This window comes from Phragmites australis, chromosome 8 (genome assembly GCF_958298935.1).
Source record: "Phragmites australis chromosome 8, lpPhrAust1.1, whole genome shotgun sequence".
NCBI classification, from domain to species: Eukaryota; Viridiplantae; Streptophyta; class Magnoliopsida; order Poales; family Poaceae; genus Phragmites; species Phragmites australis.
Genome location: NC_084928.1, coordinates 3,749,786 through 3,772,876, shown reverse-complemented (window position 1 = coordinate 3,772,876; position 23,091 = coordinate 3,749,786). Strand labels below are relative to the sequence as shown.

General features: G+C 41.7%; 4 protein-coding genes across 6 annotated transcripts; 2 read left to right on the top strand and 2 right to left on the bottom strand.

The window, feature by feature from the left end:
- Positions 1–8,240, top strand: LOC133926326 (fanconi-associated nuclease 1 homolog). Of its 3 annotated transcripts, XM_062372215.1 has the most exons (16): positions 2–262; positions 348–486; positions 1,072–1,275; positions 1,510–1,607; positions 1,680–1,784; positions 2,620–2,881; positions 2,973–3,035; positions 3,595–3,669; positions 3,753–3,871; positions 4,492–4,562; positions 4,639–4,726; positions 4,844–4,984; positions 5,065–5,288; positions 6,337–6,610; positions 6,719–6,952; positions 7,580–8,240. In XM_062372215.1, exons 1-16 carry the CDS (start codon positions 137–139, stop codon positions 8,027–8,029), a joined length of 2,673 nt encoding a protein of 890 aa, XP_062228199.1. In that variant the 5' UTR covers positions 2–136; the 3' UTR covers positions 8,030–8,240. The 3 variants fall into 3 exon arrangements, with proteins under 3 accessions (XP_062228198.1, XP_062228199.1, XP_062228200.1); XM_062372214.1 differs by having other exon boundaries at positions 1–262; positions 1,072–1,607; XM_062372216.1 differs by lacking the exon at positions 2–262 and having other exon boundaries at positions 349–486; positions 1,133–1,607.
- Positions 8,241–8,450: 210 nt separating this feature from the next.
- Positions 8,451–11,257, bottom strand: LOC133926329 (uncharacterized). The gene is made up of 5 exons (XM_062372220.1): positions 11,047–11,257; positions 10,866–10,939; positions 10,660–10,763; positions 10,456–10,524; positions 8,451–9,210 (listed from the first exon to the last, which is right to left on the bottom strand). The coding sequence occupies exons 1-5, from the start codon at positions 11,118–11,120 to the stop codon at positions 8,947–8,949; spliced, it is 585 nt and encodes a 194-aa protein (XP_062228204.1). The 5' UTR covers positions 11,121–11,257; the 3' UTR covers positions 8,451–8,946.
- Positions 11,254–18,136, top strand: LOC133926327 (ALBINO3-like protein 2, chloroplastic). Its single transcript, XM_062372217.1, has 14 exons — positions 11,254–11,866; positions 12,077–12,183; positions 12,564–12,691; positions 13,188–13,259; positions 13,470–13,571; positions 14,151–14,210; positions 14,459–14,524; positions 15,136–15,183; positions 16,619–16,780; positions 16,863–16,918; positions 17,010–17,127; positions 17,227–17,292; positions 17,372–17,481; positions 17,818–18,136. Exons 1-14 carry the CDS (start codon positions 11,406–11,408, stop codon positions 17,954–17,956), a joined length of 1,695 nt encoding a protein of 564 aa, XP_062228201.1. The 5' UTR covers positions 11,254–11,405; the 3' UTR covers positions 17,957–18,136.
- A 117-nt stretch (positions 18,137–18,253) lies between these two features.
- Positions 18,254–22,706, bottom strand: LOC133926328 (adenylyltransferase and sulfurtransferase MOCS3-1). Its single transcript, XM_062372218.1, has 11 exons — positions 22,296–22,706; positions 21,960–22,052; positions 21,680–21,735; positions 21,326–21,390; positions 21,146–21,220; positions 20,980–21,058; positions 20,764–20,802; positions 20,575–20,683; positions 19,954–20,072; positions 18,935–19,054; positions 18,254–18,846 (listed from the first exon to the last, which is right to left on the bottom strand). The coding sequence occupies exons 1-11, from the start codon at positions 22,606–22,608 to the stop codon at positions 18,457–18,459; spliced, it is 1,458 nt and encodes a 485-aa protein (XP_062228202.1). The 5' UTR covers positions 22,609–22,706; the 3' UTR covers positions 18,254–18,456.
- Between the last annotated feature and the right edge of the window lie 385 nt (positions 22,707–23,091).

The window sequence follows — 23,091 nt, the reverse complement described above, 5'->3', positions numbered from 1 at the left end:
CCACCGTTCACTTCCACTTCCACCCTAAACCACAGCGCCGCCGCGCGAAACACCGAAAACCCACGGAGAAAAACACTTCCACTCGGCCACTCCCCATCGCGCGCCGCGGCCACCTCTCGCCTCCCTGCGAGGGGCCATGCTGACCGGGCGGGAGAGCCTGGTCCGCCTCGTCGGCAGGCGCCGCCGCTCCCCACTCCCCGCCTCGCTCGCCGTCCTCCTCCTCTCCTCATCCTCCCCTTCCCCCTCCACCTCCCCCGCTCAGGTTGAAGTCAAACCCCGCGCCCTGAACTCCGCGAAACGCGCTGCTGAATCCGCCGGTCTCGTAACATCTCTCCGGTTTTACCCAGGCCGATGACGGGGGCGGCTCGGGCGAGGTGGCGGGGGCAGAGGCTCGTTCGTCGTCGGGAGGCGGCGCGGAGTGGGTGGTCTGCCCCGTCTGCGGCGAGTGCATCCGCGGGTCGGATCACTGCGTCAACACCCACCTTGGTCCGTCCGCGAACTCCCAGTTATCCTGAATCCACGCAATGTTCAATGCCCCCCCCCCCATCCTTTGCGGACGAAGCTCGCCCTCTGACGTGGTCACTGACGCGTGGGCCCCCATGCCTTGGCCCACGCGTCAATGACCACGTCAGAGGAACCATCGTTTGCTAGGTTGGAGTGGAGGCTTCTTCTAGGCCTGGTTGCGTTTGTTCAGAAATGCTACTAGCATCCAGAGTTGACTAAAGTGTTGCTATGACTTAAAAACAAACTAAGGCCTAGACAATACCTACCTGTGCTAGTTAGCTAATATCAAATCACAAATCCATATCAGTAAGTGTTTTGCTGCTGGTGTAGTTGTAGTTTATCACTTTCATGCTTTCAATCATAATTCAGAACCAGTTATTAGTATTCTTAGTTCTATTCATTGATTTGGTTGACAAATAAATTCATGTAAATTTGAAAAAGATACTACTGTGTATGTCTATGTGAATTCTGCGCACATCAGTAGGTGTTTTGCTGCTCGTGCTGTTGTACTTATCACTTATTGGTACTGTTCTGAAGATTCACTTTGCCTTGGTACTAATTGTGCAGATATATGCCTTACAAGAGGACTGAAACGGAAGTTAACACAGAGCACCCTTCTTAATTTCAGATTCAGTAAAAAAATCGCCGCTGAGCCCACTTCAAACAGTTTGGACAATGAGGTTGAGACAGAAAATATGAAACAAATTGATGAAGATTTATCTTCTGATCAAGCATTCTTCTCGCTAGATAGTGGCATCGGGAGTTCAAAGGGTAGTGTTACTATTTCATCACCTGGTTGTCTGAATGGCTCACTTGGCATTTCTGATACGATGAGTACCTTTGTACCTTCAAATACTGTCTCACCAATAGTGAAGGGTGCTGCAAATGATGGGGCAGTGGAACACTGCTCTTCGAGCATGCTTGCAGCAGTAGCAACCTCTGGCAGTACTGATGCATGTGCAGACACAGGTTCTAGCACCATTGTAACTGTTGACACTGTCATAGTTGGCAGGAGGTTCCATGAAAACGTTGAATTGCGAGAAGGAGAAGGCATTATTGTTTTGAGAGATCCTCAGAATGTTAAGGATCCTGATGCAATCAAGGTTTCCATCTTTTCTAAATAAACTTTATTTTAATTTCCCCGTGTAGAGGATTTTTCTTAGTTCCATTGGTAGGTGCTTTATGCAGCATTTGAATGCGAGGAGATGCTTGGATACTTGCCTCGAGAGCTTGCTAAAGTTTTGGCTCCTCTAATGGACAAACATTATGTTGAATGTGAGGTGAAGTTCTCTTCTTATGTTGCTAAAATGGTGTAGGATGGTTTGCAGCCACTAATTTATATTGTTGATTAGACATATTCAGGTGACTTATGCAGAATGCAGTGCACTATGCTGACATGACTACATCTATTACTATCTTTCCTTCAAATTCTTTTTAATTTATAAAGTAGATGTCTATTAGTGATGAATAGACTAGCCTTGGTTTGTAGTAGTTTCTCATTAAAATCTCACCCCAAGCAATCTGAATGGATGCTTGCTGATGCTACTGAACACATTTACACAGTTAATCAACTTTCTATAACCCTTTTATGATTTTTCGTTTAAGTGCTGCAGTCATAGACAGAACAACTGTAAACTCAGGTAATATTACTATATATATTTATGCTCGGACATTTTGGCTAGTTCTTTTCACGCCCAACTGTTGTAAAAAATAAAGAGATATACGACAGTTACTGTGCTGCAAATGAAAGCAGCGATCCATTTGGTTGTATTTATGATTTTGGGAGGCGATAGTGATCGGTGCCCATAATTTCTGTATGCTTATTTGGTTAAGTGGTATGTTTAGCAGCGAGTCCCCTCGTAGAGGTAGAGGCAGTTTAGAGCGTTTCCTTGAAACTGGATGGCACACTGTCCTGTTCCAGTTAACGTATCAACAAAAGTTCATAGTTTCATCTCAGCTTTGCTGATGACATGAATCACTCTGTTTGCTATAGGAAGGCTGTAAGATTTCTGCTTCAAGTTTGGCTAGGTCTTTGGTTATCCTTTTCTTTTTCGCAGATAGACCTTTTGCTAGTAAGTCAATAACCATTGATGCTCACTTCCTTTTTCTTATTAGGGACTTGTGGTTGGTTTGCCTGAACGACACCTTGACAATGTTCCCATCCAGATTACTATCCAGAAATGTAAAAGTGACAATCAAAGAAATGATGATCCGAATTATTGGCAGCCCTTATGGGAAAATTTCATCAGCGCTGTTAGAACTGGAAATTTTCAGCAACCTAGCAGTGCAATATACCAGACAAATTTTAATTTGATGATAGCGGATGTTATCGCAAATCATACACATGTTTTTAGTGACCAAGAGAAATCATTTTTAGGTTGACGATTTTTTCTTTCCCTCCCACTTACATCTTTAGTTTCTCAATGAACATGTCTTAATTGACTACTATATATTATTTCATTCAACAGGTTCTTTTAAGTTATTATCAGATGACGGGCAACGGCTTTTTGTTAGGATCTACACTCGAAAAGGTTAGCTTTCCTGCCAACCAGTGATAGGTAAAATGTTGATTGGGCTTCATTTCTGCTCCTACATATGTGCATACCTTTATTGTTAGAGGTTTCAGGACTGTCAGTGTTACACTTGACCAAGTAGGAGATGTACGACATACAAGTGGCAGCACTAATTTGTCAATGGAACCTTCCTCCACCAAATTGTCCAGATTTTTTGCTTCTGGACCTTTTGGAGATAACGTTCCGATCCCTGCACTATTAAATACTTGCTATACTAGGCTCATTCAGGTTATAAGGTTGTGACGATCCATAAGACTCAGGGCTTTCACATTTGAGATGCCACAGTATATATGCAGGGTATTGCAATGATGACGTTTGGCTTTGTTACAAGTTCTGTATTAACTGATGCATCTGTTGACTTTATCTTTAACACCAGTGATTCACAATGAAGTTTAGAGCATGTGCTTCAGTAGCTTGATTAAAATAATTAAAATGCAGCCTCTTGCTGAAGAAATATTTTCAGAACAAGGCTTACTGTACAAATAACTTTGCACTTGGCTAACTTAATTTCTTACAGGGCCATGGTTCCGAAAGAGCAGTATATCTTATCGTGAGATATCAGATCTGGAGCATGCAGTCATGGAATTGAAGTGTAATAACCTGGCCTCTGAATTTTGCTAATTGGTATGCTGCCATCCTTTAGCTTCTTGAATTGAAAAGCTGTTTCTTATATAGTGGCAGGTTATATCGACGTGCTTTCTTGCACCGATGATCCATCTGAATACGATATGAAGGAGATTCTTGATGTGCTAAGCGTTCCTGAAATGAAGGAAATTCTAAAGGAGCTTCCTAAGGTTTTCAATATTGTCTTCAATACCTTTTCTCATCAAGCACTCCAAGATTGCTGAATTGGCTTTGTTATGCTATTCCTTTCGATCGGTCGATATATTATTTGTCGGTGAGATTCGGCCGCTGTCCAAGCATTGGCCTCTTGCCGTTAAGAATCACCATTTGTTCATAACTTGCCACTATGTAAGCTATACACTACTTTAGGATTTCGTATTGGCACAACTGTTTAATACTAATATGATAAGTGATCAGCATCAGTTTGGTGATGATACTGTTGATATATGTTGGATCATTAAAAAAATATCTGAGAACACATGTGGACGCCTTTATAACACCGAACAACATGGAATAAAGATAGTGCATAACCCCTGCAATGATTTTAATGCTAAGGTATAGAGGCAATAAGAACATCATCCGTCTATCCATAGTTTTTGCCTACTAACACTTGATGAAAACAGTGTGGACACAGAAGTATAGTTTTTCCCCTTTGAACATACAACAATGAGTACAATTTGTGATAGAATTGCCTGTACTGAAATAGGTTTGTGCTATACGCTTTCAGTTAGTTTGCATTCTCTACCTTGTTTTCTCACTGGATATTTCTTCATTCTGTTTTTCTTTTCAGAATAACACAAGCTGCACACGCCGACATGGGCTTCTTAGCACCCTTCTGTCTTCATATCATAGTGGTGCCTGGTAAAGGCTCTTTTCTTGTTACATTCTTGGGAATCATGACCTCAGCCTCATGAAGATTCACCTCTGGAACATGCAGTGCAGCACTACCAAAGCGAATCCTAAAATGGACAGGAACCTGTATAAAAATTTCTAAGATGGCGGATGTACTTCTATGGCGTGTTCAGGTGAATGCTTACTGCTTTTAATCATAAACTTAAATATTCCTTGTTTATTCTGGCAACAGTATTATTTCATACAACAGATATTTTTGCCATCTATGGTAATTATGAGCAATCATGCAGAGGCTCTTTTTTCTAAATGGCGATCAAGATCTTTCATCCTTTCTATTAGTTGAATTTGGTGTAGTGAAGTTCCCAGACTATGCTTGCAGTGTCTCTCACCGCATTTTTCAAGAAAGAAGTGATCTACTCGAGTATGAAGAGGTGGAATTTTGATTTACTTTTCGAAAAGAAGAATAATGTGCCACTCTCCAGTTGCGTTTAATATCTTACATTGCAAACAGGCTGTTCAAGTTGCACAGGTGATGGATGAATCCCTTGATAATAATAGCATGGAATTGGTGACAAGATGCATTGATTTGTCTGAGAATCGATTATGCACTATGCCAGAACAAGAAAATACCACTTCATCTGAACCTTCCCCATCATTCTTTTCATGCTTTTCAGCCTTCTGGGTTTATTCGAAAATACTTACATTAGGTGTCTCTGTTTATGAACGTGATCACAGGTAAGTTGTGGTAACTGTTAAAATATGGATCAACTCAAGCATAATCTTCAGATGCGTAGATTTTTATGCTCCTTACAATTTTGGTTGAACTGGAAACCTTAACCACACTAGAATTCTTTTTCCCTTGGTTGTGTTGATATGCCTTCTGGTTCATGCTACATAATGAGATGCTTTAGTGTTATAGCTGGTACATACCTTGGGCATTTGGCACAATGATGCTTGGTTGCACATACACTTTTACAGGCAAGCTGTAAACTTTTATCTTGAATGTAAATGTTAATTAGGGGGTGTATTGAAATTGAGTTTTTTTTCATTAAGAAACCAAATCGAATTATATATTTTCTTCAGTCCTCCTGACTGTAATACATCCACATGAAGAACCATTTCCTGTGTTCAGTGAAATTTGTACTTGTAGCTTGTAGTAGAAAATTTTTCATTGTCAGACTCCACATGCTGGAGTCCCTACTGTTACAAGTCACCAAGGAACCAGTGCTTAGAGAAAATACTGATTGTTTTATTGATGGGTGAAGACCGAGTTGATGACCGGACCTTTTCAGTCCATAAATATTTCGATTGTCCCGTTGAAGCTTTGTGGATTTCATTACCGAACCAACGCAATTACTGCAGAGTCTAGGCCACCAAGTTTATAGCGTTTTTATCTCAAACCCACACACTCAAGCACTCAAGAGCCTAAATTTCTTACACTATTTTTTAATCAATACCCTATAATTTCCTTGTACCTTTCTATTTTTTAACGTAGTTTCATTTTTCCGTAAATACGAGGCAAGTTTATAACTCAAATCAATGCCTATACTACTTTAGTAGAATTTCAAACTGTGACCATTTTTCTTTTAATAGTAACACAATCACTGCTTCACAGCTCATGCTCATTTTTTAAGGGCACACTCCTCATGCTCAATTCTCAAGGAGAGAATATGTTCTCTTAGTTCCTTTTGGATTTGAAGGGCTCATAAGCTTCTTTCATGTTCCTGTTTGAAATTTTGTTATTTTCTGGGGATCAAGATTTCATGCCGATCAAATTTTACAGGTATGAAGATGCAATAAGGATTCTTAAGCGACTACTTAGTAAAGTTGCTTGTGATAGACGGCGAGGATATTGGACACTGAGGCTATCTGTTGATTTGGAGCATACGGGTCGTCCAAATGAGAGCCTTTCAATAGCTGAAGGAGGAGTAGTTGATCCATGGGTCCGCTCTGGTTCAAAGTTCGCGCTGCAAAGGAGAGTTCTGCGTTTAAGCAAACCTCCACGACGCTGGAAAGTTCCCAGTTATGCAGCTCATGTTAAGAGAAATATAATAGAGGTACATATCACCCTGATGTTCCTAATTGAGCGTAAATTCACTCTCTTTTTTGTCCATTGTATTTTCATGCTAAACAATCTATGCTTGGGATCCTTCTTCTATTATTAGGTGAACATTGAAGGAAGGCCATTAAATTGTGAAACAGGAGCAAAGAATGTATTTTATGGTTATGATGGTGAACTTTGTGGGGTAGAGCAGTTGGCTTTACAATACTATGCTGATGAAGGAGGCGGTTGGCAAGGTTCCCATTCGGAAGGTGGCATTTGGATGACCATCTTTGGCCTTCTAATGTGGGATGTAATATTTTCAGACATACAAGATGTTTTCCAGTCTAAATTCCAGGTACATCACCTATGAACCATGTTTTTTTTTTTTTTTGTGTCAGGTGCTGTTAGGATAATCATCCGCCGAGCGGCGTCAGCTGTTAGGGGAGGAATTAGACCATAGAGTGGGGAGATTAAATTAATTCTTCTTTGCTTGATTACAAAGGGTAGCAGCCGTGTGCCTTATATAGGCCTACAAAGATCTCATTCAAATCCAACCCTAACTTATTTCTAATCTTGTCTCTAACTATTATCTGATTTAAACTACTAACTTATCTCTAACTCTTATCTGATTTAAACTACTAACTTATCTCTAACTCTTAACTGATTTAAACTACTAACTTATCTCTAAATGCTATCTAATCTTTCCAAACAACAAACTAGAAGATAAAGCTGAGGGCACGCTACAGCACCCGCGGTTACTGTTCACACGCATGAACCTCAATTCCTTCGCGTGAACAGTACTTCCTGCACATAACATGTGCCCAACCATATTTTCTGTGAAGTCACTAGAAAGCTACATTGTGTAGATTCCTGATTAAAACTCTGTTGATTTCATTTGATAGATTGTTGGACCTTATCACAATCTTTTACTTGGTTTCCCCACAGCGCTTTTCCATAGATTGATTTGCACGTTCTCTTGCAGACAGCCCCTCTTGATCTGGAAACAGATGACTTCTACAAATCAAGAAAGGACCTTGTAGAGTCCCAGTTGAAAAAGATACAAGATGGAATGGCTGAAGAGATGCTAATCAGCTCCTGGGAGCTACATCAAGGGACATCCTGCCGGGGTGTTAACTGGGACCGTCATTCCTTGACTGATCTACGAGCTGTCGTTGCATGCATCGGCGGACGTCGCTTGGCGTCACTCCTCCGACATCTAGCCATCGACTACAGGAGCTGGTCTAGTGGAATGCCTGATCTGCTGCTATGGCGTTTCCTTGACGAACGAGGCGTAGGCGAAGCTAAACTTGTGGAGGTCAAAGGACCAAGGGACCAGCTGTCCGAGCAACAACGTGCGTGGATTCTTGTTCTCATGGATTTTGGATTTGATGTGGAAGTTTGCAAAGTAAGCCCAGTTTCTAAGCGGAGATAGCCCCCTTCCAAAATTGAACCTGGTGCAATAATTTCATTTTATTGATTATTTATGCATAATGTATTTGATTGATTAGAAGAGCAAAACTGTATAACATGTAAAAGCAACATCGTTTAAGTCCAAGCTTGCATTGATGTTGTACAGAAGTCAAAAAACATTCTTACCACTCATTTATGCAGTGGAGTTCTAACAAAGCTCTACTTATCAGAAATACTGGAAGTTTGGATCTACGAAACTAATGGTTTGTCAATTTGAGCTTCCAGCCCTGTCAATTTGCTTCAGGTTCTATGGTAAGCCGGTTGCTGAATTGATCATGTAACCCTGGTCAGTACTGTACTTGAGATTGTTGGAACCTGGCACTTGGTAACAGATCCGCATAAATATGCTCATTAACCAGACGACATGCGAGGACTACGAAGAGTGGAAGGATACCATAACAATGGTAATCTTGGTTACATTTGGTTCATGTGAAGTGAACCGACATTTTTGAAATTAGATTACATTATCATCCAAAAGATAACAGTCCTTCGAAAGAATAAAAGTTACAGGCGAAACGGTAATTCTCACCAGGTCGGGGTTTAGCTAAAATTCTCGCGAAAAGAAATTTTACAGAGGAAAATTGTATTATGCCTGGGAGGAGGCAAGGCTAAAAAAAACATATGTGTCCATACAAAGGAACAGTCACAAGTCTGACTGACAAGTCAAGGTACAACAACATGCACGTTCCCAGCTTGCAAAAAGGATGTTTTTGCAATCACGAGGCCGCTTGATGCCGATAGGTATTGCACTCTCCTCTGCAAGAACTCCATATGCTGAGGCCGGCAATGTTATGGACCATCCAACGTTATATAGTTGTCCGAAGGCTGTCATATATATACCAGGCCTCTTCCAAGCTAGGTGCTGCTTTTGATTTGATCCTAGATGAATATGGCGCTAAACGCCTCCTCCAGTGCTCGTCTCTTACCCAATTCAACAGTCCATCCACCTGCTCGTGCTCCTCTCTCCGCGCGTAGTCTCCTGGTCTCCTTGTCATCACCTTGAAGAGGATCTAATGCACCGTCGATTGGTTGGGGGGCCATACCGGTCGGACGAGGCTGAGCCAGCCCACCAGGAACAGCAGCAGGCGCATACTGGCCTTGGACTCCTGCCCCACCACTAATGCCCTGGGAGCTCCCAGCAGCCTGTTGCAGATTGCAAGAGTACCAAACGTTGACATTTATACCACATAAATCTGTTTTTTAATTGGAATGCCACAGCAACCTAAAAGGCACATTAAAAAAAGAGTAAATTGCACCACATCGATGCATCAGCTTCTCTTCTTATGGAAAAACGAGCATCAAGTTAAAGAATTACAGAATAGAGAAACAGAATGAAAGATAACTAGAAGCTTGCAGTAGTTCTTTATGCCACACATTGAGTCAAACCGGATGAAGTTGAACATGGTCATAGGGATGCAAAGTGAAGATGTGATATGGCTAGTAGATGGGTTGGGGATAGCAAAGAGATGGAAATGTACTCACCCTCTCAAAGAGGCTCTAACCAGCCGGTTTACGGGGATTGGGTTTAATCTTTGCTTAACTCAAACCTTCTGCCGATGCTCATTATATAGAGCCAGCCCTAACAATCTCAAATTAACAAACTGAATCTTACCTCCCTAACAACCAAAGCTAACTTGATGCTTAAGCAAACGATCTAATTAACTGAAGATAACTGAGAGATCTCTAAGCCTCGACTGGGATTGTGGACGCCTGGCCTTGCATGGCCGGGTGCTGGCAGCGCCGTTTGCGCCCATAGGCGTGGCCTACAAAGGCGTCCACAACTAGATGGCAATAGGATACTTTTCTAAACTTTATTTGTAGTCATGACATGCGGTCAGATAACTAAGCAGGCAATATCTAAAGCTTAAGACATCTATGCAAAAGTAAATTGTCTAAGGAGAAAAAACACACATACTGAAGGTGGAATGCAATTTCATAGTCAGCTGAAACATGCTACCAAAGGACTCAACTTGCTAAGGGTTGCCCCTTTGAGGACCAAATCACCATTCTTGCATAGGTCATTTTTCATCTAGACTAGAACATGCTGACAATATTTGATTGCATTCCCAATTACTGATAAAGATGTTTGAGACGATGTCAAGGTGATAAATCTGAAAGTTGGCACTTCACAGTTTAGCATTTCAGTGTTGCCATTTTCTGATGATGTTTATTAGAGGTTTGCCTGGTTGAACTGCTATTTGGTAGTGCTGAATAATCCCCACACAAGCAGACTTCCCATGACCCAAACTCGATGGGATTGCTCATGTAAGTACACGGCCAACTTCCAGATATTCAGACCCCTAACAGTACTATTAAAGAAGTGAACCTGTATTTTCATAAGCCTCACAAAGATATATTTTCACACAAAAAAATATCATATCTACTGACCGTATCATTGGCATCGGCCTTTCCAGGGTTCATTCTGCTTGCTTTAAGTGCTGCCGCAAGGTCTTCAGCCTATTAAAGAACGCATTGGACATAAAAGACAAACTGTTCTCAATCAGAACATATGAATATGAGTAGAAGGTTAGAGTAAAACATTTCTACTGGAATTTCGTTACTCCATCAGAGACTGTGCAAAGAACAACACACCCTTTTCGCTCGGGACAAGTATATCTGCTCCGCATTTTCCTGTTGGTACCTCGCAATTTTAGCTTCGATCGCCTCGACATCTATACCTTCGATCAGGTTGAAAGCTTCTCAAAAAGAACAAAGTTGAAACGGTCAAAGCTTGCTAATTTTTGCCCCATTGCTATGGCTCATGAATGACAAACTCGCAAACAGGGAAAACAACTCACTCATATCCTCCACTTCTTCCAGGTAATCGTTGTAGTCCTTCAGACACGGGAAATGCTCCTGCGTCTTGTTGAAGCTGAACCCATACCCATACAAATAACCAAAGTTAGCAGCTTGAAGCAAAAAATCTTTTTTTTTTCTTTTGATACAAAGAACCAGGAGAGCTCAGGGTGCAGAGCGCACATGCTGGCCATCCTGCGGCGGATGGTCATCTCCTTCGCCCACGCGTTCCCGCCGCCGCCGGACACCAACACCATCTCGCCGCCTCCTCCTCGACCTCAGGCTCAGCTGCCGCACTGCTGTGGATCGCACCGTGGCGGGTTCGAGCTGGGAAGTGAGCAAGGTGGCTAGGGTTCGGAGGGGGGGAACGAAGGGGAAGAAGCGTAGGACTTGACCGGCATTTTGAGAGAAAAGAAAGGGCCTTTCCGACAAAATACTGGTTTAATTGAATCTGAGCCGTCTGGTACCAATCGAACGGCTAGAAGCTTCCACGTGTCAAGTGTTTAGATCCTCTCGTCCCTTCCATCCACGTCGCAAACCCCATGGCGCTTGCGGTTCGCCTCCTCGGCCGCCGCCGCCTCCTCCCGCCGCCGCTCGCCGGCGCCGTCGCCCACCTCTCCGCCGCGACCCAAAGCCCCAGCCACCACCACCAGAACCGCCTCCCACCTCCCGCTCCCACGCTGCCGTTGCCCCCTCTCGTGCTCCCCCCTTTCGCCGTCCCCGCGCGAAGCTTCTCCTGGTACTCCCGGTCTGCCCCCGGCCCTGGACCGGACGCTGCGGAAGCTCCCTTCGAGGGTGCGTGCACCGAGAAGGAAAGCATCTACTTGGATGGCGTGCATATCGTTGATGACGGGAAAGGGGCCGCCAGCGCGGTGGGTGCTGCGGCGGATGCCGTGGGAGAGGCCGCCGCCACTGCCGACGGCGTCGTGGGCGTGTCGGGTTTGGCTACTAGCACGGTGGTCGACCTCATCGACGGGTTCCATAGCCTTACCGGACTACCATGGTAGGCCTCCTGGTGAGAGAAAGCATGCCATTTCCCGCAATTGTTGGCAACACCTTCTATCGTAGCAAATTTAGGCCATGCTTGTTCTTTTGAATCATCGTTCTTTGTTTTTTTTTTTTTTTGCATGCGTTGTGACTTTTTGCATATTTTGACTTAATGGATACGCTGGATGCTCTAGTTTAAGGGTGTAACTGTTGATTTTCATTCCAGGTGGATAACAATTTCCTTATCGACTGTGGCCATGAGACTATCGATACTTCCTGCCCTGACATTACAGCTTCAGAAGACTGCTAAAATTGGTGAACTATTCCGAAAATGTAAATTCTACAACTGTTGTGTAACTGTTCTGCAAACTTCTCATTGGCCCTTTTCATTTCGTGATAAATTGTGGCGATTCATTGACTAACTGGTGCACTTAAAATTGCTGATTAATATTGTTATTTATCTTTAAGAAAATTATTCTTGAATTTCCATTGGGTTTATTTGTGTTATTATGTTTACCTTCCGGTACAATTAATTTTATGGTGAGTACCTCTTCCTGATGCAATAATGCCTAGTATATTCTTTGACTCAAATGCTTATGTTAGGGGAGCCTTGATTTCAAATGTATATTTGTGTTGTTGAATTTATATTGTTTGCATTTTCTCCTTTATATGTATGCATTTCTGACTTCATTCTCATATATCTTCTTTTAAAGTGCCACCTCCATTACCCCCTCCTCTATCTGGAAGGAGCTTCCGTGACCAATTCTCTCTCTTCCAGAAGAAAAGGAAAGAGCTTGGTTGCCCTTCCTTTCTTTGGAATTTCGCCTATTTTTCAGTACAGGTAATGATAAAAAGTACCGTCATAAGATCTTCTGGCTTATGTCCTCCACATAGTTTAATATTAGTTACAGATCTTATGATCGACATCAAATTTCAAATGTACTCCCTTTGCCCATCTATGTAAGGCGTATTTTGGAATGAAAAAGTCTTCAAAAGTAGATTTTGACCTTCAATTTCTCTTGCGATATTGTCAATTGCTACAAAATTAACATCACATTGAAAGCACTTTGAAATACAAACCTATTTGATACAACTTTTGTAAACTAAACATACATAGAATTTGACTAATTGTTGGTCGAAACTTACAAAGTTTGACATTTTCAAATAAAAATACGCCTTACATAAATGGACGGAGGGGGTACTTTCTCTACTATTTATTGTTCCTAATCTCTTTTCCCCCCATATGTTGTTTTGAAAGAATTTAAAAGAGCATTCGAAATCAAACTAGTTTAATGCTTTATTGTCATCGTCTTTCCACTCATGTGTTCTTGTTGCAGTTCCCTTGCTTCATTCTTTGGATGATGAGTATCCGGAGTATGTGCTTGAATAACCACCCTGGATTTGATAATGTATGTTCAAGGTATCTCTGCTCTCAGTTCTCTTCTATTACATTCATTCTGCTACTATGAAGTTTCCTAGAGAGAGTATGGTCTTTTGAAGGTCATAGTGCTAGCAACTATGTTCTTTGTTGATAGTGGTTCCATTTTATATGCACCCATGTTCCTGTTTTGACTTCATAGAAATTTAACTTCCTATTTTTATTTTTGGTCAACAAACAGGGTGGTACTCTGTGGTTTCATAACCTGACTGAGTTTCCGCATGGTGCTTTAGGTCCTGTCTTTCCTATCTTAGTTGCTGGTCTACATTATTTAAATGTTCAGGTAATCTCTAACCAGTTTTTGTTTCGTAAGGTTTTGTTGCTAGTTTTCCTTTCCTACTTCGTTACCTTTTGCCATGTAACTCTAGTCCTAGTACCTGGCCAACACACACAAAAAAAAAAAGTTGAAAGGTTGTGGCTGCTTTAGTTTACTTCTGCTAGGCTCTCGTTGTATGATCATTAATTTAAAATTTGCATATAGGGTTTGGTTACCGATCGTGCGAGCAAGCTGGTGTACTTTGTGACAGCAATGTTGAGAACCCGTTGTGAGCTTAGATTGAGCTATTTCAGTTAGGTTTGCTCACTTTGGACCAATTATATGTTGTTGTGATTTTGGTTTGGTTGGTTTCTGACAATCGTTGATCTTATATTGGATGGAACAGTGTGTCCAGTGTCGAAGTTGGGCAGTAAAGTTTGACCATGTTCTTATAAAACATTTTCAATAAAGTCTGGAACATTTGCCAGTTCTTTTTGTTGTATGTGGATCAGCAATGTTGGTTTATAAGTTTTATGAAGCTGGGACTAGGAGCATTTTTGTCCTAAAGTGTCTCCGAGACTTTGACTGTTTGATTTGTTGCCTCAGATTTCTTTTCAAGGGTCCCAGATCAAGAACCATCCAGGAATTTTCGGCTTGCTGGCGAAGGTATGTTCCTAAAACCAATGGCAGAGAACAAGAAGCTAGTTGAGTAGCTGTCACAAATTCTTTATTACTGGCATAATTAAGTGGCGCATTACAAAGATTTTGTTTTCTTAAATAAGGTCATCGAAATACCTGTGAATTTACTTCTGGGAGGAATGTTTACTTTTACCTGCATGTTTCCTTTCCCCTTTAATTTTAATGTAAATCTGCACTTTTTCTATATTCTGAGAATATTGCTTTCTTGTTTGCAGTACTATAAGATATATCTTGATATCCTGGCTATCCCATTGTTTCTTATCGCATATGTGGTTCCTCAGGTCAGTTCCTTGCAAAATGTTTTATGTAGTTAGAGATGAATTTTGTGCACATTGGGTCAAATACCAGTTGCAAAGTCTATTTCTCAAGTTTGGTGGGTAGAGATGAATTAAATAAATTGGCCTAATTCTTATCTTGGAATTTGATCATGCAGATGATTAATATTTACAAAGCAGCAACATGTCTGTTTGACATATTGTTCCATCATATTACAATCTTTTCAGTGTCACAATAGTGACAGCTAGATGCAATTATTCCTGCTTGTGCTGTCACAAGCAAAGTTAACACAGTAGTCCATTGGATGAATTAAGATATCACAATTGGAGGGGGGAAACACTGATTGTGGCAAACCTGATTTGTTATAGGAATCAGGTTAGGGAGCAGGGTTAAAGTCGAAGCTAATATAAGCATGATGTTGTCACATTAGGATACAATGTGAACTAATTTGCACAAATTTGTTTAGTCAAATATGTTGTTGTTACCTTAACTGGAAGCATGTTTATCATAATCCAAACCAACTATGGAAGAAGACGAATCACACTTGCAATTTTTGTTTCATTCAAATAGCAATTCAGATGCCACATTCCGATTATTTACTATCTTTGATTGGCAGGGAAGCCTGGTCTACTGGACTACAAATGGTTTATTTAGTGTAGCTCAGGTTAGAGACATTGTTTCTATTACTTGTATTATGAAGCCATTTCTTTCTCAATGTGGGATATTGTGATACCTCTTTTTCTAGCAATTCCATGCCTTCATACTTGTATATTTGATCAATACAACTTTTACAATGAAAACTTATAAGATTCACGAGCTGTTCTCTCGCAGCTTTTCTAGACATGTAAATAAGATTTTGTGGTAGACTAATATTACACCTTATTTAAAAATAGGGAAGATGGACCTGTCTGGTAGAATTATCTCATATCTCTTTTCTTTTTTTGCGGTTTTGATATTAGTCAGGTATATATTCCAGTATCAACAAGGTAGGCATGCATATCAGGTTATGTGTGGCACCCTTTTTATATTACTGTTGCAATAAAACAATAAGTAAAAGCACTAACAACCCCTTGAAGAAGATAATAGATAACTCAGAGCAGATGGTATCTTACTGCAATAATGGTCTTAAGAATCCAAAGAGGTCGCTCAGAAGAGATAGATGCATCACAACCTATATTGCTCTCGTCTAAAGCTTTTTTATTCCTAACTAGGGATGGCAATTTATCCCGATTACCCGCGGGTAAATACCCGAATAGGGTAGGGTATGGGTAGCATTTGGTACCCACAGGTACGTTCACGGGCAGGAAATACCACCCGACGGGTAGACTGGTACGGGTATGGGTAAGGCGTACCCATACCTACGAAACTCGTATATCCGTATAGTTCTCTGACAGGTGGGTCCAAACCCTAGTAGCCTACCCTCATCCACTCAGCACCCCTCGCCCCCATCTGCTTAGCACCCCTCCCCATCTGTTGCTCGGCTGCTCTGCACCGTCCCGCCCCTATCAGACCACGCCGCCCCGTCCCCTTTAGACCGCGCCGCCCATCCCCACGTCGCTGCCCCACACCGCCCCACCCCGCGACACCCCGCTGCGTCGTGCTGCCGCCCCACGTTGCCAGCCAACCCCGCCTTGCTGCGCCCCGCCCCGCCCCGCAGGTAAACGGGTATACCCACGGGCGACAGGTTTGGCGCCAGCCTTTGCCCGCAGGCGGGTACGGGTATGGGTGAGCACTACCCATACTCGCCATACCCAATTGCCATCCCTAGTCCTGACAGGAAAAACTGACTGAGAATTCTTCTTTTTGTTTGTGAATCCCTATTTTTATCCTTTGAGCGGAACATATTTCATGTAATTTAATTTGAACATACTTGATGTGATGCAGTCAACATTGTGTATTTCATGTTACATTCTAATTTTAGGAACTGAGCCAAGCTCAGTTGGTTGAATGTGTTGATGTACGCGTAGATCACTCAAGTTCGAGTCATCTTTGATGCGAATTTGGTGTCTATTTCTTCTTAATAAAAAGCCACATAGTTCCTCCTAGGTTGGTCTGGTTTTTTTTATGTTACATTCTAATTTTCAATGATAAAAGTGCAGCAATTGTCCCTTAGAAATAATGCTGTCCGCAAGAAGTTGGGATTGCCAGATACTAGAGGTCATCTTGGTTACAGAGCAGAAAAGTCTCCTACTCCAAATTTTATACTGGAGGGTATGGAAGGAAATATATCCGAGTCCAGTTCACCCGAGGAGCTTCTTGAAGTACGAATGTCTGCATGATTTTTGTCTTGGAATATTATTCTGATATGAGTTCAGAAGCTTATATCTTTATATTTTTCATTAGCAAGCATTACAGTATTTTGGAACTGGCCGCCGAGATCAAGCTATTCCACTGATCAGGTAAGTTGGTGTTAAGCTGTGTCTGATCACTTGTTAGTTAGCTTCTTTATTTGCAAATAATTGAAGTTGATGGCCAACTGTTTCCCCACAGAACAGCAATAGAGAAAAACCCAGATCTGTGTACAGCATTGATTGGAATGGGACAGACCCTGTTCTCGAACAGGTTGTTTCCTGAAGCCGCGGAATGTTTTGAACATGCTATACCAAAGGTCTGTTGTAACCACAGATGTTTTTCAGTACTTCAAATATTATGGTTGGAGGCAATATATCTGGCAGTAATTTAAGATTTAATGCTCTCTGTTGTGTAGATTCAAGAACATGATCCACTTCTTGTGCTTGCACACTTTGGGGCAGGTATTTCACATGAACGGCAGGTAGAATAATGCTACATTTGGACTTAGTATATAAAAGTATCAGTGAACAACATAAGCACATCATCGTTTTCTATTGTAGGGCGATAACGAGATGGCAATCAAACTCCTGCAGAGATTAGCAGAGCTCAAGGAGCCAGAAAAACCCATTAACAAAACATGCTATTTCAGTGGGATGGTTCTTCTAGGAAGGTAAATAAATCTTTTTTTTTCAGATCTTTTAATTATTAAGAGAGGCTTCCCTTGGTCTGACAACTAATAACAGACTACATACTTTCTAGTGTTAGCTGCTCCAAAGCGAAGTAGAAATGCTCGACAGTTATATGTTTGTAGGCCTGAGCTCTATGGTTTGTTGTAGTTCTGACATCATGTAGGCTGTAGCTGCTTACGTAACTTAGTTCAACTGCATTGCTTGTTTATGCTGTGGTGATTTACAGATAACTTAGTATCACATTTCATTTGATTTTTTTTTCTTGCTTTCGTAAAATGCTAGACAGTTACTAAAGGCTCTCCAATGTTGGTCTGCAGTATATTATCCAAAGAAGGTCGGAATTCTGAGGCTGCCAAATACCTGCGGATGGCTATTGCTTATGATCCTTCTATTGAAAGACTTCTTAAGGAATGCGAGGAAGGAATAGATGATCAGACCAAGTCAGCGGAACAGTGACTTACCGGGACCTGAAAAGGCCATAGGCAGGCAAAACTGAGATGGCGTACTACTTTCCTTTTGGCATTTGAATGATCGCATGATCAAGCGGATCATGCACTAGCCTCATCAGCGTTTGAAGTGTCACCCAACTTATGATGATCTTCCTCTAAATAATACTCCATCTCTAAAGTGTCTCTCCATGCATTCTTTCCCTCACCTCGCGAAACCACTTAACAAAATGGCGTGTTCCTAAACTCAAAATGAATCCAGTACTGTATTGCTACCAGTGCACAGAATTAACATTGATGCCGTTCATAATGAATGTTTAAGTGTACTCAAGAGAAAGTAATCATAGTTACGGTTCTTGCAACAGCAGTACCTGTGACTGTATCCAAACCGTTACATGGTACTACCTAAAAAAGCCAAGCATATCTTCAGCTGAGATAAATAGCAACTCAGCCCCACAAGCCGTCAATTGTTACAAATGTGCCGGCCATTCAATTGTTACATCCGTTTCACTAGTACACTGGGAAATCAGGATCGACATCTTGTGCCCACGACTGCAAGCCGCCGATTATGTTCTTCGCAGAAAGAAACCCCTTCTCGTGGAGAAGCTGGACAGCTCTCTGCGAGTCATTGCCTCTTCTGCACACGACGTATAAGGGAGACAGTTCATCCGACACTGATGCCTCCCTTAAGTCCTTCAGTAAGACTGTTTGAAGCATAGGCAGCTTCTCCTCCAACACCGAGAGTGGGATATTCAGAGACCGGGAAATCGAAGTTATTTGGAAGTGATGCGCAGGTCGAACGTCCAACAGTAGATGAGGTTTGCCGCTATCAACCAGTTTCTTGTAATCTCTGCAAGTGATCCGCGCGCTCTCTGGAAGTAGGTTCACACTTGGCGCTGACTACAAAAATGTAACAGTAGAACCAGAATAAATTTCAAGATCACTCATGATAATATGATTCGATGTGCACTGCATCAATTTACATTACCTTATCAGACATTGGTGATTGCGTGAAGTTCTCATAATCAAACTTCTGAAAATCATATTGTGTGAAAACTGAATTCTCGCCACAAATGGTGCAAGCTGGCGAGCTTCCACGGATCTTAACCTGCAGAAATATGTAGACTTACTTTATGAACTATGTGAACAAACTGGACAAAATCAATTAACCATTTTAGTGAAAGATCACCCGCAACCGGTGAGATTATGTCCATTTGAGTTGTTTTTTGTCACTTTGACCATAAAACTTGTACACAAAAAGAGATAGAAATGAAGCGTGACAAGAAATGGATTGGTAACTGGATGTTAACAGCCGAGAACCAGCTCCCGGCCAAGGCCCAGAAATTCAATTGCTCCAAGTTATAAATTTGGTTGAAAGCACAATACCTAAACTGCATGAACACAATTAATACATGACTATCTCCTATCAGGCTATAAAAAATGTCAAGGTTCTAATTGATGCTTATATTACATTATTTTGAGGACCAATTTCAATTTTTTCATGCTTTAACATGATTATTACAATTCCAGGTATTAGTGTGGTTCTGTGATAAAATATACTAAAGATATTGTTCAAGTTGGAGGTCGACAGCATGCAGCACTGGTGCCACTGAATGCACTAGTGTGGTTCTGTGATAAAATATACTAAAGATATTGTTCAAGTTGGAGGTCGACAGCATGCAGCACTGGTGCCACTGAATGCACTGCAATCCTGCGACAGCTGCAAAGATATGCCCTATGCCCCCTATCATGTCCAAGTACGGAAAAAATTGCAGGTACTACAAGGAACGCAGAGCAAGTCATTGTGCAAAATGCACATATTCACAGATGACCCTCAGATGGAAATGTATTATCTCATTAAACTGTCTAGTTTGTCAAATATGTAGTTCAAATAGCAAACCTCTTATCTCCCATTGTCTATAGTTTGGTAAATAGAATGTGACACTCTGTTGGCCTGTTGCCATCATGAACAAACAACAAAGGATAGTGGAAAATGAAGTCGCGTACGATTTTAATACGAGCAGATAGTGCGTCAAATAGTAACATTCTCCCACATAGAGGTTCACCAACAGCAGCTGCAACTTTTATAGCCTCCAGAGCTTGTAGGCAGCCAATCACACCCGGAACTAGTCAACAAAAGAGTAGTCACTCTACCAGTGCAAAACTATAAATCAGGTAATTAGCAAGGTGCTTTTTATAAATAGCTGCTAATACAAATCGCTAATTCCACTTCACAACAAGCTAACTATGCAAAAAGATGAAACCAAGCTGTCTGCACTGATATCTGATAAGCACATGGTTAATACCAGAATTTTAAAAAATAACAATAGAACTCAAACTATTGATTACATGATGTGGCCAGAACAGAAATATTGTTGTAGTCAACAACAAGCTGCACCCATTCGATAGTTAAGGAATATGGACATGACAAAATTTTCAACTTATAGAATATTTGAGTCGCTTGTTCATGTTTTATATATCCTACTTGGTGGCGAAATCCACGATAGAGCGACAAAGAAGTTAGTGCATGCATCTGAAATAGGTCGACAATGAATAATTATAATTCATATTTTTCCTGTTGTCAGGTGTTTGTTATGACCAAGACAGGTAGGCTGCTGTGTCACTTACCGACCCCAAGAACACCACTATCTGAGCATCTCTGGCAGGCTGCCACTGGTGGTGGACTTGGAAAGAGGCACCGATAGCATGGACTTCCATTATGATGATAAACAGTCAACTGTTAAAGAAGTCAATGAATGAATGAAAAATATAAGGTGAACTAAAAAAATCATTATGTTTGGCAAAGAAAACGTTTACCTGCCCTTCCAAACCTAATGCTGCACCAGATACAAGAGGCTGCACAAAATAGACAAAATCTCAGTGTTTGATCAGAATGATGGGAATGAAATCGACAAAAGGCTATTGCACTTATCATATTGATGGGGAATTTTACTGACCAATAAGCTAACATGACAGAAACAAGAATTCCATATCAAAGTATTGCATGCATCATTTACAACAAAAAAAAGTTACCTTGTTCAGCAGAACACAACAATCACTGATCATATACCTTGTAGGAAGGTTGTCAGTTGCATCAACAACTATATCATATCTGTGGTTATTTTAGTAGTGCTGAAAACAAGAGTACTGCATTTCAGAATATATTTTTTCTTTGTCATATCAGATTCTGAAAGGATACTTCCGCACAATCTCCAAAGCATTGTATGGCTTCAAAGTATGATGATGCTCTACCACCTTGATAGAGGAATTAATCCTGATTTGAGATAACATATGTGACATTAGTGGAACAGGATCAAATATTACAAAAGTTTTGTTTGGCAACCAATGTAGAGAAACTGCTGAAAGGATAGTCTCTTACTCACGGCAAGCATCGGCCGCTGATTTCACTTTTGGTTGTCCAACATATGCTTCTTTGTGGATTATCTAAGAGATTCAACAAAGGAAAAATATGATTAGCATTGATATGCCCTATGACTGTTACAGATCAAAATAACAAATTCTTGATTGGGAGTTATGTTCAAAATGATTTTGCTTTTATCAAGCAAAACTCTCCCAAGTGACTATAAGTTTGCTAGTTGATGAGTGGATGCATATATTTTCCCTTCTGTTACCAATAAGTATACTTTGCTCAAATAATTCAGAAATTAGAAGAATATTAAAAATAGAAAACACAAGATAAGAGGGACAAAAAGACATGCCAAATTGTGTCTACCTGTCGATGAAGGTTATTAAGTTCAACATCATCACCATCCACAATGCCCAAGCAACCTAAGAAGATAGCAGGTCAAAAGAAACAAATGCATTGGTGCATGTGACAAAATCAGGGGAACTTGAGCCCAGTAAACTATTCAATTTCCACATAAATTATACAAAGCGCTATATAATAATTCGTCCCAACATGGAGGAGGACCTTGCCTAAGTTCAGAATAATCTAACTGCCTCCTCACGAAACTAATGCTAAGCATAACTTCAGCAAAAGACAGGAACATTACCAACGCCACACGCTGCTAGATACAATGCCACAGGAGAGCCCAAACCTCCGGCGCCGACCACTAAAATCGACGACTGCGACAGCTTCCGCTGACCTGCCACATAGTTGACATAGCATCAGAGGCTCCATTGAACCAACAGTCCAACACTACTACATCCGAGTATCCGGCCATTGAACCGAGCTCACGAATTGTGATAGTGCACATCGGAAGCAGATGAAGCAAGCAAACATATACCAGTAAACAGGCGAAAGTGCAGTTCTCGGGGCATTCAGGCAGCCAATACTAATGCAAGCAAGATTGGAAGTAGCAAAGCTTCTAACGATAGCGACAACTAACCTTCGATACCGAAGTCTGGGAGGAGGAGGTGGCGGCTGTACCGATAGATCATATCAGCCGGTAGCCCACCGGCCGGCGCAAAACCGTTGCCACGGATGCTTGAGCACGCGATCCCGCCGTATGCGCCGCCTCCTACTCCTCCCGCTGCTGCCGCCGCCGCCCTGCCCTCTCCCGCAGTCGAAGCGGGAGCCACAGACTTGGCCTCGAGCTGCGACTCCAGCAGCCGTATGCGGCCGTCCAGCTCCTTCCTCTCCGCCCTCAGCCTCTCCAGCTCACCTTCTATCGCCTTCCTCCACCCGCCGCCGCCGTCCATCTCGCCACAGCTTGTGGCTGCTGCCGTGTCGCCTCAGCCGCCGAAATAAGAAGGAAAAGTCAACTAACCCCCTGAAGCTTGATGTGTTCCCTTCCGCCCCCCGACGGAAAATAAGTCTATCTAACCCCACATGTGATTTTGAAGGTGGCTTTTTTTACCATGGAGCTGACGTGGCTGTGGTGATTTTTTTTGAAACTAGGCATGAGTTCTATCGACTTCTATTAAGAGGAAAAAAAGATAATATCGGGGTTAATCTCTGATAATGATTCTAGGGTGTATCAAGTGATGGGTGTGTGATATGCTTTCTGTGTGTGCGCGGGAATGTATGTATATACTACATAAGAATATGAGAGATTATCCAGGTTCAGATCTCCTGTGGGGTAATAGCCCTACATCTTACTCTTCTACTTATTGAGTCTATTTTTGCGTTACAAAGATCTCTCACTCTCTTCAAACCGAACCCACCTCCCTTTATATTCTATA

Coding starts and splice junctions, on each gene's coding strand:
- LOC133926329 (XM_062372220.1), bottom strand. CDS start 11,120: ATGGTGTTGGTGTCCGGCGGCGGCGGGAACGCGTGGGCGAAGGAGATG. Junction 10,764..10,865: donor GGAAGAAGTGGAGGATATGA/GTGAGTTGTTTT, acceptor CTTTTTGAGAAG/CTTTCAACCTGATCGAAGGT. Junction 9,211..10,455: donor AGGCCGATGCCAATGATACG/GTCAGTAGATAT, acceptor AATCTGCAACAG/GCTGCTGGGAGCTCCCAGGG.
- LOC133926326 (XM_062372214.1), top strand. CDS start 137: ATGCTGACCGGGCGGGAGAGCCTGGTCCGCCTCGTCGGCAGGCGCCGC. Junction 3,872..4,491: donor TTCTAAAGGAGCTTCCTAAG/GTTTTCAATATT, acceptor TTTTCTTTTCAG/AATAACACAAGCTGCACACG. Junction 4,985..5,064: donor ATCTACTCGAGTATGAAGAG/GTGGAATTTTGA, acceptor CATTGCAAACAG/GCTGTTCAAGTTGCACAGGT.
- LOC133926328 (XM_062372218.1), bottom strand. CDS start 22,608: ATGGACGGCGGCGGCGGGTGGAGGAAGGCGATAGAAGGTGAGCTGGAG. Junction 22,053..22,295: donor CCCAGACTTCGGTATCGAAG/GTTAGTTGTCGC, acceptor ACTATGTGGCAG/GTCAGCGGAAGCTGTCGCAG. Junction 19,055..19,953: donor TATCTGCTCGTATTAAAATC/GTACGCGACTTC, acceptor ATATTTCTGCAG/GTTAAGATCCGTGGAAGCTC.
- LOC133926327 (XM_062372217.1), top strand. CDS start 11,406: ATGGCGCTTGCGGTTCGCCTCCTCGGCCGCCGCCGCCTCCTCCCGCCG. Junction 12,184..12,563: donor TGGTGAACTATTCCGAAAAT/GTAAATTCTACA, acceptor CTTCTTTTAAAG/TGCCACCTCCATTACCCCCT. Junction 17,293..17,371: donor GTATTTCACATGAACGGCAG/GTAGAATAATGC, acceptor TTTCTATTGTAG/GGCGATAACGAGATGGCAAT.